The sequence below is a fragment of the Macaca mulatta genome, chromosome 2, assembly GCF_049350105.2.
Source record: "Macaca mulatta isolate MMU2019108-1 chromosome 2, T2T-MMU8v2.0, whole genome shotgun sequence".
In the NCBI taxonomy this organism is placed as follows: Eukaryota; Metazoa; Chordata; class Mammalia; order Primates; family Cercopithecidae; genus Macaca; species Macaca mulatta.
The window spans coordinates 108055620-108070504 of NC_133407.1; the positions used below are offsets into that span (position 1 = coordinate 108055620).

The 14885-nt window shown below is 40.8% G+C and overlaps 1 protein-coding gene across 2 annotated transcripts; it reads left to right on the forward strand.

Moving 5' to 3' along the window:
* The first annotated feature begins 724 nt into the window (after positions 1-724).
* Positions 725-8990, forward strand: ZNF501 (zinc finger protein 501). Of its 2 annotated transcripts, none has more exon segments than NM_001194298.2 (3): positions 725-824; positions 3545-3627; positions 6543-7878. In NM_001194298.2, a coding segment is annotated over 1 exon segment (816 nt). In that variant the 5' UTR covers positions 725-824; positions 3545-3627; positions 6543-6766; the 3' UTR covers positions 7583-7878.
* The last annotated feature ends 5895 nt before the right edge of the window (positions 8991-14885 follow it).

Below are 14885 nucleotides of genomic sequence, written 5' to 3' on the forward strand. Positions count from 1 at the left end.
GTCTCACTCTGTCACCCAGGCTGGAGTGCAGTGGCTCGATCTCGGCTCACTGCAACCTCCCGCTCCCAGGTTCAAGTGATTCTTGCGTCTCAGCCTCCGGAGTGGCTGGGATTACAGGCGCCCACCATCACACCTGGCTGATTTTTGTATTTTTAGTAGAGACGGGGTTTCTCCATGTTGGGCACGCTGGTCTCGAACTCCTGACTTCAGGTGATTCGCCCGCCTCGGCCTCCCAAAGTGCTGGGATTACAAGCGTGAGCCACCGCGCCTAGCCTGTACAGCTTTTTTTTTTTTTTTTTTTTTTTTTTTGGCCACCTGAACAAAGATCCTGGGTCAGTAAGGTGTCAGGGGTTTCTGTGAGGAGGTCAATTTTCTTCCAGATTAGGATGTGTGTGAAGAAGGTGGAAGCCAGTTTTGTGAAAAGCCTTGATAATCCCCAAAGGACAGTAACATAGGAAGTTAAATGTGGCGGACTTGCAGGATGAAGTGATGCACAGTAAGAGCTCCTTGTGGTCGACCCTTCTGACTTCCATTCCGTTTCCCTGTACTGGAAGACGCACGTCAGGTGGGCTCGCAGGTTGTTTCTGCAGGTTGCTTATCCCGCACAGCACCGAAACCCGAAACCCGTAGCTGCGTCGGGGGGAGGAACCACAGAGAGGAAGCCGCTCCCGCCTTCCTAGAGAGGAGACGGCCGTGGTTATTGGCCGAGGCGCGGACTGCTGACGTCACGCCGGCGGGGCGCGTCGGGGAATTACTCCTTTCCACAGAGCAGACCCAGGCACCTGTCGCAAGGTTCGTGAGGGGAGCGCCGCGGGAAGTGCATGGTGAGCAGTTTCCGCTGTGCCGGGCTGCTGCGGGTCGATTCCAGCGCCTCCCTTGGGAGGCAGGGCGTCTTCCTTCCTGGAGGGCCTTTGGAGCGGAGGCCCGAGGCCTAGCGCAAACTTGCCATGAAGGGAGGAGAGGCTGTTCGAGAGCCCTAGGCTGGGAGTCGGGGAACATGCGTTCGATTTGTACATACTTGAGCAAGTTAGTGAACTTCTGGACACTTCAGTTTTCTGATTTCCAGAAGTAAATACTGTTTCTTGCCTTGCCGATTTCCAAAGTTGTGCGGGTTGAAATAAGTATATGCAATAATTATCCACTTCCCTTCATTATTTATTCTTCTCTAATAGCAACAAAATAGGTACTGTATGAAGACATACAGACTCAATATTTTAACGGCAGGCACTATTTATTGAATGCTTACCAGCTGGCATTCTTCTAGGTAGTTGCCATGTAGTAACCCACTTATTCATGACCACAACCCTATAGAGTGGTTATTGTTATCGTCTCCATTTAACAATTGAAAAAACTGGAGCAAAGAAAGGTTAAGTAACTTGTTCAAAAGTCCTAGCCCCAGAGCCCATGCCATACTTGTAAGTTTGGTGGAGGAAGACAGAGTGTAATCAGACTAGAAAGTCCTGCAGTGGAAACTTGTAAAATTCTTTGAGAATGTAGACGAAGAAGTGCCTTGGAAAAGTCAAGAAAAATTTCCCACATGGAAGAGGTGTGGAGGTTCACATTTGAGCTAAATATTAAAGGTTGACTGCAAGCTTGAAAATAATTGCTGGCTTATTTGACCAAATGGGGGGAAAAAAGAGAAGTTTGAAAATAATTAAACAGTTTGTTCAGTGTCAGTTAAGAGATGCTAGTAGATTGGCATGTATTAGACAGGAAACCAGGTTCCTGCCTTTGAATACAGTGTTCTTTACATTAGGAGGGGTTCTTGAAACCTTTCCCTTATGAAGGGTCCTTGACATCTTACAGCAGATACTCCTCACAAAAAGGCAGTCCTCTTGTTATTTTCGAGAAATTCCCCCAATTCTAATTGGAGGATAACTGACAGGAAGTTTCCCTGCTGTTGATTCAGTGTGGGGAAAAGAAAGATCAGACTGTTACTGTGTCTATATAGAAAGAAGTAGACATAAGAGACTCCCTTTTGTTCTGTATTTGAGATGCTGTTAATCTGTGACCCTACCCCCAACCTTGTCCTTGCCAGAGACATGTGCTATGGCAACTCAAGGTTTAAAGAATTTTGGGTTGTGCAGGGTGTGCTTTGTTAAACAAGTGAAGGCAGCTTGCTGGTTAAAAGTCATCACCATTCTCTTAATCTCAAGTACCCAGGGACACGCACACTGCCAAAGGTCGCAGGGACCTCTGTCTAGGAAAGCTAGGTATTGTCCAACGTGTCTCCCCATGTGATAGTCTGAAATATGGCCTCATGGGAAGGGAAAGACCTGATCGTCCCCAGCCTGACACCCGTGAAGGGTCTGTGCTGAGGAGGACTAGTACAAGAGGAAAGAAGGCCTCTTGGCGGTTGTTGGCAGTTGAGACAGAGAAAAGCATCTGTCTCCTGCCTGTCTCTGGGCAATGGAACATCTCGGTATAAAACCCAATTGTATGTTCAGTTTACTGAGAGAGGAGAAAACCGCCTTAGGGCAAAAGGCGGGACTTGCTAGCGCAATGCTGCTCTTTATGCAGTAAAAAGGTTTATGGACATGTTTGCATATGCATATCAAGGCACAGCACTTTTCCTTAAACTTATTCATGTCACAGAGATCTTTATTCATATGTCTTACTGCTGACTTTCTCCCTGCAATGATCCTATTATCCTGCCACTTCCTTTTCTTTAAGATGGTAAAGATTAATTATCAATAAATACTAAGGGAACTCAGAGACGGGTGCCAGCGTGGGTCCTCTGTATGCTGAGCGCCGGTCCCCTGGGCCCACTTTTTCTTTCTCTATACTTTGTCTCTGTGTCTCATTTCTTTTCTCAAGTCTCGTTCCACCTAACGAGAAACACCCACAGTTGTGGAAGGGTAGGCCACCCCTTCATTCAACCTGTTCTTAACAAGACCCACTCACCTCACTGCTAGCTCCTTTAGTACTTTTCAAATAAATGAATAAACAGACTCAATCAAAGATGGACTGGAAGGGCTTGATTTTAGGTTTTTGCTCTTTTCCCATCTATATAGAATCAAAGCATCATAGAATGTTGATATTAGAAGAAGCTTTAAATATTATCTAGCTTTTCACTTTCATTTAACAAATAAGAAATGGATGAGACTGAGTGACCTGCGTTAGGTCACTGAACAAATTTGTGGCAGAACTGAGACTAGAATCCACACCTCTTGACTGAGTCTATTACTGGTCCTGCCCTCTGTTGTAGCCCTGCAGCCTTTGACTTTTGGAATAAATGGCTTTTCCAGTAGGCTTAGGGGAGCCATTGGGCTCCAACCTGATCTCCTATAAAGAAATTTTTACCCCCAGATGCTTAGTCCTTAGAACAACCTGCCCTCTTTGTGCATTGCCACATCGCTCTGAAGTGTACCCACTCACTAATTTTTGTCGTTGGAGATACTCCTCTAGGATAATAACGATATTCTTTCATTTAAACTTAAAATGGTCATTTGGTTAGAGATGGGATGTTCTTGAGTTACCCCGAATCCAGAATATGTAGAAAAGTCGGCTGGCAATTTATGGGTGGCTCTTTTTCCTCCCTCAGTGCCTCAAATTCCTGCCTTTCCTCAAGAAGAATCCCCAGGAGAAAAGCCAGTATTGCTTGTGTGCCTAACAACCTGTCTCTTGGTAAGTTAATTCTAACTAGATGGTGGTGGTTGTGAGACTGCCATCAGAAGTGATGGGACCCACCAACGTCCACTATATGTGGACCCAGGAGACTGAAAATGCAGAACCACGCAGAAATGGGTACCATATTACTCAAATCAGTGAGAGTGGCCCACTGTGAAAAAGGCTATGGAATAATTGGTTAGAGTGCACTAAGTTCTTATCAGAGTACCTGAACTGAAGACTCTACAGTCATCTGGTAGCACATCTTTAAACTACTTACTGAACTGCTAAGTATGATGCCTTAATGATGTAGTGGTTGGATCTAGGAATATGGGTAGTAAATTATTGGAAGACCCATTGCAAATGTGATTAGGTGTTTCCTCAGAGAATATGGAATGGGTTTCTGGCCGTGTTTAGAACAAGTGCTTAAGTTACTGCAGCTGATACTGTCACTGGCTATCAAAAGGCAACTTGGAGCCTGGGTGTCTGTCAAACTCAGTAAAATAATTCTGGGTAAATTGTATTCTTAGGTTATGGGAACTCTGTGAAGAGAATATGACTGTGTCCTGAAGAATTTGGCCTAGTTTAATATGTATGCATAATACATGAACACTTATGTATGTATCTGTGTTTATATGCATCAAGAGATACCTAGAAGAAAGTCCATCGGCCGGGCGCGGTGGCTCACGCCTGTAATCCCAGCACTTTGGGAGGCCGAGGCGGGCGGATCACAAGGTCAGGAGATCGAGACCACGGTGAAACCCCGTCTCTACTAAAAATACAAAAAATTAGCTGGGCGCGGTTGTGGGCGCCTGTAGTCCCAGCTACTCGGGAGGCTGAGGCAGGAGAATGGCGTGAACCCGGGAGGCGGAGCTTGCAGTGAGCCGAGATCGCGCCACTGCACTCCAGCCTGGGCGACAGAGCGAGACTCCGTCTCAAAAAAAAAAAAAAAAAAAAAAAGAAAGTCCATCAACATACTAACTCTATTTTCTGTGGTTGGGTTTCAAGTGATTTCCTCTTTGGAGTAGCTGACCATTTAATAGAATGAGTATGCATTCTTTGTATGATAAGATAAAAACCTTTTTATTTTGGAAAAATATGCGTAAAGGAATTAAAAATGTGCTTAGAGTTTTGGTTTTACATCTAGTTGCTTAAACCAACTGGAGTTTGTTTTTGTATATAGCATATCCATGCTGTAAGTTAATACATCAGATAAAGATAGGTTTAGGTAAGGTAGTCGACATATTTAACAAACAGTATGGTACAGGCATTGCCCAAGCAGGTAGTCGTGAACAATTTGTACAGATATACCAGTATGTATCAGTTGACTCTTAGCCCCAGTAGATCCATATGTACCAACATGAAGAGGTCTCTAAGACACATTTTTTAGTGGGAAATAAAAGCAAATTGCAGAGCAGAACCTGTAGAACTGTTTCATTTATGTAAAGAGAATTAAGTGCTATATGTGTGTAGAAAAATATGAAGAAAAAAGGAATGAAAGAAAATACTGCAAACTTGATAATCAAGGAATAGGTTTATTTTGCTAACAAAAATATTTTTAGGGACGGGGTCTTGCTCTGTGTCCTAGGCTGGAGTGCAGTGGCGTGATCATGGCATACTCCAGCCTCAACATCCTGGGCTCAAGTAATTTTCCCACCTCAGCCTACTGAGTAGCTGGGACTACAGGTGCACATGACCACACTCAGCTAATTGTTTATTTTTTGTAGAGACAGTATCTCACTATGTTGCCCAGGCTGCTTTTAAACTCCTGGCCTCAAGTGATCCTCCTGCCTCAGCCTCTCAAAGTGTTGAGATGATAGGTGTGAGCCACCATGCCTGGCCTATCTTATATACTTCTATATTATCTAAATATTTTAAAGTGAGGATATATAGTTGTGTAATTTACATGATTAGAAAACTAAGACAAAAATGGGCCTCAGAGAAAAAGAATGTGTGTCTCCAGCACCTACTAGGGAAGAGGTTGCTCTGACGTGCAGCACCTGAATATTCATTCTTTAATTCCGTGTAGCTTATTTAGGGCACCAGGGTTTCAAAATTTGATGATCGTTTAGTTATGATCAATTAAATATTTTGTTCTTTCTCCAGTTCTTTGTTTCCCAAAGAGTGCTCTAATGACAATGATTTGGTTCACATACTGTTTTTCTAAAGTCCAGAGAATGTGTTAACCAGCTCTATATTGAGCACAAAAGTTTTATTTATTTTTATTGTAAATAAATAAAGTGACTTTATTTTCTCTCTCATTCCCCTTATAAATCTGATTAGTATACTTCAGATTCTGAAGTATTTCTTTGGCTACAAAGGTGAGGGCCAGCACCTGGACCAAGATGCTGTAGTCAAGTTACTGTCCAATTAAACCTTCTTCTTTAAGGACCACTTCTCTAATTTTCCTGAAACAAAAGAGCAACATCTTACTTTCTTCCAGTAAGCAGGACTCTAGTTTTCAAACCTGTAGGTTTCCAGTTAGACTTAAGGAGAGAACTATAGATGGTGAATGTTGTGGAGAGAAAGAGATCCAGTGAGACACCTGTAAACGTGACTGAATAAGGAAGGACTGGTGAGATAGGCCTAGTGAAAGTTACAGCCTGAATCACATTTGAAGTTTTAGAAGGGCAACTCTTTGAGTATCACTAGTCTGCCATGATTATAGGCAACCTAAGAAAATGGAATTATTATTCCTCTGTTTTTTGAGGAGTAGAGACTAAGTGGACAGTAAGTTTCCCTAACACTTATATGTCCAAGTCTAGTATACTTATTCCTTTCATATTTTCCAGTTATTTATCACTGTGGATGCAAATCTGAATGATCCCAAATTACCTGGGTTAGTTTTTAGTATTTGATTGTTTCAGAATCAATCGTGATACGGAATTTTATAGAATTCCTAATACCTGTCACAACTTAATCTCTCTCTTCAGAGAGGCTGATCATCAGGGGTTCACTTTTGGAGAAGTTGAGAATACAGGCTGAACAAGGAAGAGGAAGGGGAATCCTGCAGGGATGAATGAGAGGACAGCAATGCATGTGTGATGTGTGTGAGCACACACACACAGTAACCTTTCCTAGAACAGTATTACTCTAATGATAATCATCTGTGAGGAAAAAAAAATTTTGTAAGTATGAATTTGGTGTTACAAGCAGCATGAATTCCAGCCAAATATCACTCAAAATGAAACATCGGAGAGTTAACATGCAGAAGAAACCTTCAAAGTGTAGTGAATGTGGAAAGTTCTTTACTCAGAGATCATCTCTTACCCAGCACCAGAGGATTCACAGAGGAGAGAAGCCCTATGTGTGCACTGAATGTGGAAGTTGTTTCCGTAAACAGTCAAATCTTACTCAACATCTGAGAATCCATACGGGAGAGAAACCTTTTAAATGTAATGAATGTGACAAAGCCTTTCAAACAAAAGCAATTCTTGTTCAGCATCTGAGAATTCATACTGGAGAGAAACCCTATAAATGCAATGAATGTGGAAAAGCCTTTTGTCAGAGCCCATCCCTTATTAAACACCAGCGAATTCATACTGGAGAGAAACCGTATAAATGCACAGAATGTGGCAAAGCCTTCAGTCAGAGCGTATGCCTTACTCGTCATCAGAGAAGTCATTCTGGAGATAAACCTTTTAAGTGTAATAAATGTGGGAAAGCCTTTAATCAGAGTGCATGTCTCATGCAGCATCAGAGAATTCATTCAGGAGAGAAACCCTACACATGCATTGAATGTGGTAAAGCCTTCACTCAGAACTCTTCCCTTGTTGAACATGAAAGGACTCACACCGGAGAGAAACTTTATAAATGTAGTGAGTGTGAAAAAACTTTCCGCAAACAAGCACACCTTAGTGAGCATTACAGAATTCATACTGGAGAAAAACCTTATGAGTGTGTTGGATGTGGGAAATCCTTTAGGCACAGTTCAGCACTTCTTCGACATCAGAGGCTTCATGCTGGAGAGTAAAATTTGGAATGTAATGACTATGGAAAGATTTGTATGAAAGCACCTTTTTTTCTCCTAGATTCCTAGGAATGTAAGACTCAATCTGTAGCTAGTATGAATATTTTGTGTTTTGAACAAAAAATGTGTCCTAATGTGTCCTAGTCTGGAGTCTGATGCCTTATCTGCTGCTCAGTGGGTGTAACCTTATCCCTTCTGAGCCTCAGTTTACCCATCCCCCAATAGAAAAATGGGGATATTTCCTAGGGTTGTCCTGAGAATAAAATGAGTTCTGCATGACAGTTAACTGCCATTAATTAGCCATTCTAAAAGTTTATTTACAATATCAAAATCTGACAAGTAAATCAGCATTGTTGTTTGGTTCTCAATGTATTATTTCTTAAGAACATTTTGTAATTGGGCTTTGATTTTGTGATTAATCTACAGATGTCTATTTAAACTCTAATGTCTAGGTTTAAATAGGATAATACAATCTAAGACTGGTTTGTCTTTGAGAAATTTCAGATTTAATCAGAGAAAAATGTACTGATTGGGATTTGAGTGGACGTGAGATATATTTCTGGATACCCTCAAGATCTTCATTTACATTTTGATACTTTCTATTACTAGGTCTAATTTGACTTTAAGCTCTACGTTTCACTTTTCCATTAAACAGAAAGCCTCCCTAACATTAGAATAAAGCCTCATGTTGTGGGACTTCTGTGTGTGTTTAGGGTTGGCAGCAGATGATTAGGAGAAGGCATATGACAGTAGAGAGTACTGGAATATAGAGGAGAATATAAGCATGTAGATGAGGATGTGACTATATTTGTTTCCAGTTCTAGGAGCACAGCACCAAATGTGGTCTCTTAAGGGAAGATGAGGGTAGAAGATGTTAAGATCTCAAGTTCCAGCAGGCAATGCCACTAACAATTAGCCACTTGCCAAAGGAAGAAGAGAACAGTGTCTTGGGGATGCTGATGGGATGGAGTGCTTAATGGCTGTTAAAAGCCATAAAAAAGCAAAGAAATCAAAAGATACTTTTGGTGGAGCTTTAGGCTGTGCTAAGCTCTTTAAACAAGCACCTCTAATACTAAAAGCACCCTTGCAAGGAAGATAGGAGTTACTATTCACATCCTAGAATCAAGGAAAAAGAGAAGATGTTTGATTTGCTTAAAGTCAAACAGGTAATGTCAGAATTGAATCTCAAATCTATATCTTACCATAAATGTAGTTCTGGTTTATACAATACCAAAGTCACATACAGGTAATTTCCCACCACTGAACCTTCCTGTTAGTGTGAGATGCCAAATCTGTGAAAACCATTTTTAAAAAGTAAAGACTTATTTTTTTCAGCTTAATGTGTGCTTATTTAAATACATTGATAAAATTAGAAAAACGAAAAAAATTAAAATTGCATGTTTTCAGCAAATAGTCACCTTAGTGTATTTATTCTAGCCTTTCTTTTCTGCATAACTTTTTTTTCTTCCCTTTTAACAATAATTAGACTTGTACTATATTAGAGTACTATATAGAGTACTATAGCCTGCTTTTTTATTTTTTTATTTTTTTATTTTTTTTGAGACGAAGCCTTGCTCTTGCCCAAGCTAGAGTACAATGGCACAATCTCGGCGCACTGAAAGCTCCGCCTCCCAGGTTCACGCCATTTTCCGGCCTCAGCCTCCTGAGTAGCTGGGACTACAGGCACCCGCCACCATGCCCAACTAATTTTTTGTATTTTTAGTAGAGACGGGGTTTCACCATGTTAGCTGGGATGGTCTCGATCTCCTGACCCTGAGATCCACCCGCCTCTGCCTCCCAAAGTGCTGGGGTTACAGGCGTGAACCACCGCGCCCGGCCGCCTGCTTTTTAACATAACAATTTAGCAATATGTTACAGACTTTCTATAAACTTTATTTTAATGGTTGCCAAACATTTCATTGGTCTGTTCATAATTTTTTGACCTGTTCCCTGTCTGTGTGATATTTGTATTAATATATTTTTCTTATAAATCAGAGAATCTAATGGTGCCTGTCACGGTATGAGCTCCTGTTAGTAATATTAATTTGGCAGTGAAATATATTTGTATATAACGTTTTTACCATCTTAAAATTATTTTCTGAGGATTTTCAGAGGGTATAATTTTATTTTTAAAATTTAATTCATCTTTTTGACTTGATAATATAAGCTTATGGCTTAAAATTCTAAAAATATAAAAGGTTGAACAGTGAAAAGTCTTCCACTCAGCCACCCGCTTGTCCCCTCATTCTATCCTAGACAACCAATATTACCCATTTTTTGTTTTTCTTACAAAGATATGAATAAGCAAACATCTTTCTCTCTGTTAAAGACTATTTTTTAGAGCAGTTTTGAATTTACAGTGAAATTGAGTAGAAAGTTCCCATATATGCCCTGCCCCAAGACATGCAAAGCCTGCCTATCCTCCACCAGAGTGGTACAACCTACTTTGACACATCATCATCACCCAAAGTCATAGTTTACATTAGGGTGCACTCTTGGTTTTGTATATTCTATGGATTTTGACAAATGTATAATGATATGCATCCATCATTATAGTTTCATAAGGAGTTTCACTTCTCTAAAAATTCTGTGTTCTTCCTATTCATCCCTCCCTCCATGGTAACCCTTGGCAACCACTGATTCTTTGTTTTTTTTGAGACGGAGTCTTGCTCTGTCACCCAGGCAGAAGTACAGTGGCACGATTTTGGCTTACTGCAACCTCCGTCTCCCAGGTTCAGGTGATTCTCCTGCCTCAGCCTCCCGAGTAGCTGGGACTACAGGCACATGCCACTACAACCAGCTACTTTTTTGTATTTTTAGTAGAGATGGGGTTTCACCATGTTAGCCAGGATGGTCTCAATCTCTTGACCTCGTAATCCACCCACCTTGGCCTCCCAAACCACTGATCTTTTTAACTGTCTCCATACTTTTGCCTTTTCTGGAATGTCATATAGTTGCAACCATTCAGTATGTAGTCTTTTCAGGTTGGCTTTTTTCACTTAGTAGTATGCATTTAAGTTTCTCCCATGTCTTTTCATGGCTGATCAGCTCATTTCTTTTTAGTGCTGAATAATATTCCATTTTATGGATGTGCTATATTTACCCATTCATCGACTGAAGAACATCTTGGTTGCTTCCATGCTTTGTCATTTATGAATAAAGCTGCTGTAAATATTTGCTTGAAGTTTGTGTGTGGACATGTGTTTTCAGCTCATTTTAGTAAATTACTAAGGAGTGAAATTGCTGGATTGTATGGTAAGAGTATGTTTAGCTTTTTAAGAAACTGCCAAAATGTCTGCAAAGTGACTGTACCATTTTACATTCCCATCAGTGATGAAGTAGAGTTCCTGTTGCTCCACATCCTTGCCAGCGTTTTGTGGTATTAGTGTTTTGGATTTTAACCTTTTTTTTTTTTTTTTTTTTTTTTTGAGACTGAGTATCGTTCTGTTGCCCAGGCTGGAGTGTGGTGGCACGATCTCGGCTCATTGCAGTCTCCACCTCCCGGGTTGTGATTCTCGTGCCTCAGCCTCCCAAGTAGCCAGAATTACAGGCACCCGCCACCATACCCAGCTAATTTTTGTGTTTTTTGTAGAGGCGGGGTTTCACCATGTTGGCCAGGCTGGTGTCGAACTCCTGAACGCAAGTGATCTGCCTGCCTCACCCTCTCAAAGTGCTGGGATTACAGGTGTGAGCCACCACACCTGGTCGGATTTTAACTATTCTAATAGGTATGTAGTGGTAATCATTGTTTTAATCTGCAGTTCACCAATAATATATGATTTTAGCATCTTTTCATGTGTTTGCCACCTGTATAGCTTTGGTGAGGTATCTGTTAGAGGTTTTGCCCATTTTTAATCGGATTGCTCATTTTCTTATTGGTGAATTTTAAGTGTTCCTTGTATGTTTTGTATAGCAGACCTTTATCAGATAGGTCTTTTGCAAATATTTTCCTCCCAGTCTGTGGCTTATTTTCTCAATCCTTGATTCCCTCTTTTTACTTTTTTTTTCTTTTTTCTTTTTTGAAAGAAACGGTAGCATAATATACACAGTTGTCCATTTTTTTTAAGACTAATCCATCTTACAGATTGTTCTGTATCAGTAAATAAAGATCTTTCCCCCACCGTTGCCCAATGTGTCATTGTCTTAATAGACCATTATTAGTTCCCTATTGGTGGACATTTAATAGCTTTTATTTTTCTGTTGTAAGCAAAACTGCATATGTAGCATCCTTGTCTTTAGGCACATGTGCAAGATATTTATAAGATAATTCCAGGTTGGGCACGGTGGCTCACGCCTGTAATCCCAGCACTTCGGGAGGCCGAGATGGGTGGATCATTTGAGGTCAGGAGTTCGAGACCAGCCTGGTCAACACAGTGAAACCCCACCTCTACTAAAAGTACAAAAATAATTAGCTGGCATGGTGGAGGGCACCTGTAGTTCCAGCTACTCAGGAGGCTGAGGCAGGAGAAATTGCTTAAACCTGGAAATTGAAGGTTGCAATGAGCTGAGACTGCGCCACTGCACTCCAGCCTGGGCGACAGAGCAAGACTGTGTCTCAAAAAAAAAAAAAAAAAAAAAAAAAATTAGGAGGAGGAGAAGTATGTGCCTTGGTAGCTTTGATAGAGATTGTGACCTCCCAGATGTTTAGTTATTCCTGCCACTAACAATGGATGAGAGGTGTGCTCAGTAAAGCAAATAAACAATTGCTCAACAATTCTTTGGTACCAAAAAATTTTTTTTGAATTTCTAACTCACCCCACATTGTTGACAGAATTTCCATCTGTTAGCTAGGAGGCTGAGGAAGGAGGATCAAGTGAGCCCAGGCATTTGAGACCAACCTCAGCAACATAGCAAGACCTCAAAAAACAAACAAAAACAAAACCCTGTTTACCCTGATGTGATGCATTTTATGCCTGTATCAAAATATTTCATTTATTCCATACATATATACACCTACTATGTGCCCACAAAAATTGAAAAATTAAAAAAAAAAAATTTCCAACTGTTATTTGAGTAACCAGCATAACACACTTGAATCCATTTGCAATGTAGTTGTCACATTCATAGTGATTCTACATAGGATCAAGCATTTTACACCCTGTGTGTTATATTACAGTCGTGCTCAAGCCTGTATATACTGAAATAATATATCGTTTTTATTATAAATTACATTATTTTTAGGACTTTTTCCATATTAAGCTAGGTGATTTATTGATTTTTAGAAATGTATATATGTAGGTAGTTTATATTTCCTAGGATTTTCATTTTAGGGTGGTAAAGGTGGTATTATAAAAATATCTGTGTAGGCTGGCGGCGGTGGTGCACACCTGTAATTCCAGTGTTTGGCTGGCTAAGGCAGGAGGATCGCTTGGGTGCAGGAGTTCAAGGCTGCAGTGAGCTGTGATCTTGCCACCACACTAGAGTCTGGTTGACGGTGAGACTCTGTCTCAAAAAAACTCTGTAGGGCATTGGGTTTGATGGGGGCTTAGTGAAAGCTTCATGGCATATATTAGAGAATGCAGAAAATGTGCTCATTATAATGAGACTAGACTTTGAGGCCTAGAAGTATGGCCTTAGCTAAAGTTCTGAACATTGCCCCCTTTTATTTGTAAAATGGAAATGAGATGCTATTAATAATACTCCAGGACTTCTGTAAAAAAGAAATACACAATAACATTTGAGATGAATCCTAGATGTATGCATAAAACCCAAAACCATAAAGCTTCTAGATGAAAGTTTAGAACATTATTTTTGCAAACATTAGGTAGGCAAAGATTTGTTGGACAGGAGAAAACATTAGCCATAAAATAAAAAATATAATTTCATAAAATCAATAAATTAAAAATGAAGAATATTCTGTCACTAAGAGAAACCTTTAAGAAAACAGACAAGCCACAGGCTGGGGAAATTTTTTTTTTTTTTTTTGAGACAGAGTCTCGCTCTGTCACCCAGGCTGGATTGCAGTGGCCGATCTTGGCGCCCTGCAAGCTCCAACTCCTGGGTTCACGCCATTCTCCTGCCTCAGCCTCCCGAGTAGCTGGGACTATAGGCACCCGCCACCACGCCTGGCTAATTTTTTGTATTTTTAGTAGAGACGGGGTTTCACCATGTTAGCCAGCATGGTCTCAATCTCCTGACCTCGTGATCCGCCCGCCTCGGCCTCCCAAAGTGCTGGGATTACAGTCGTGAGCCACTGTGTCCAGCTGGAGAAAATATTTATAACAGATATGTTAACAAGGGATTTGTACCCATGATTTATAAAAAGCTCCTATTAAGGAGAAATAAAAATATAAACAACCCAATTAAAAATGGGCAAAAGAAGAGACATTTAAACAAAGATATACAACTAGCCATTCATACATAAATATGATGCTCAGTGGTCTGTGATGGTTAATTTTATGTATCAAGTTGACTGAGTAAGCTATCGTACCCAGATGTTTGGTCAAACGTCAGTCTAGATGTTGATTTTTAGATGTAACTAACATTTAAATCAGTAGGCTTTGAGTAAAGCAGATTACCTTCTACAATATGGGTGGGCCTTAGCCAATCAGTTAAAGGCCTTAAGGGAGAAAAGACTAACATCCCCTGAAGAAGAAAGGATTCTGTCTCCAGACTCCCTTGGGACTTGAGCTGCAACAACTCTTCCCTGGGCCAGCAGCCTGCTGGCCTGCCCTGCAGAATTTGGACTTGCCATCCACCAGCCCACACAAGCATGTAACCAATTCCTTAAAATAAAATCAATCTGTATCATTCTCTCTCTTTCTACCCCCGTCTATGGGTTCTGTTTCTGTGGAGAACCATGCATGATAACACAACATCTTTAGTCATCAGAGATAAGCAAATTAAAATAAGATACTATTTCTTATATTCTTAAATCCCTAAAACAAAGACTAACAACCCCAAATGTTGGTGAATTTGTGTGGCAACTGGAACTCTCAAACATTATTGATGGGAGTTAAAATGATATACTCATTTTGGCCGGGCATGATGGTTCATGCCTGTAATCCCAATACTTCGGGGGGCCAAGGCAGGCGGATCACTTGAGGCCAGGAGTTTGAACCAGCCTGGCCAACATGGTAAAACCCTGTTTCTACCAAAAATACAAAAATTAGCTGGGCGTGGTGGCACACAGCTGTAATCCCAGCTACTTGGGAGGCTGAGGCAGGAGAATCGCTTGAACCTGGGAGGCAGAGGCTGCAGTTAGCTGAGATCGCGCCACTGCACTCCAGCCTGGGTGACAGAGCAAGACCCTGTCTCAAGTAAATAAATAGTAAAAATAAATAAATAAAATGGTATTATCATTTTG

Bases quoted from the DNA above. Each gene is read 5' to 3' on its own strand.
- ZNF501 (XM_015131081.3), top strand. From the start codon at position 6,767: ATGAATTCCAGCCAAATATCACTCAAAATGAAACATCGGAGAGTTAAC.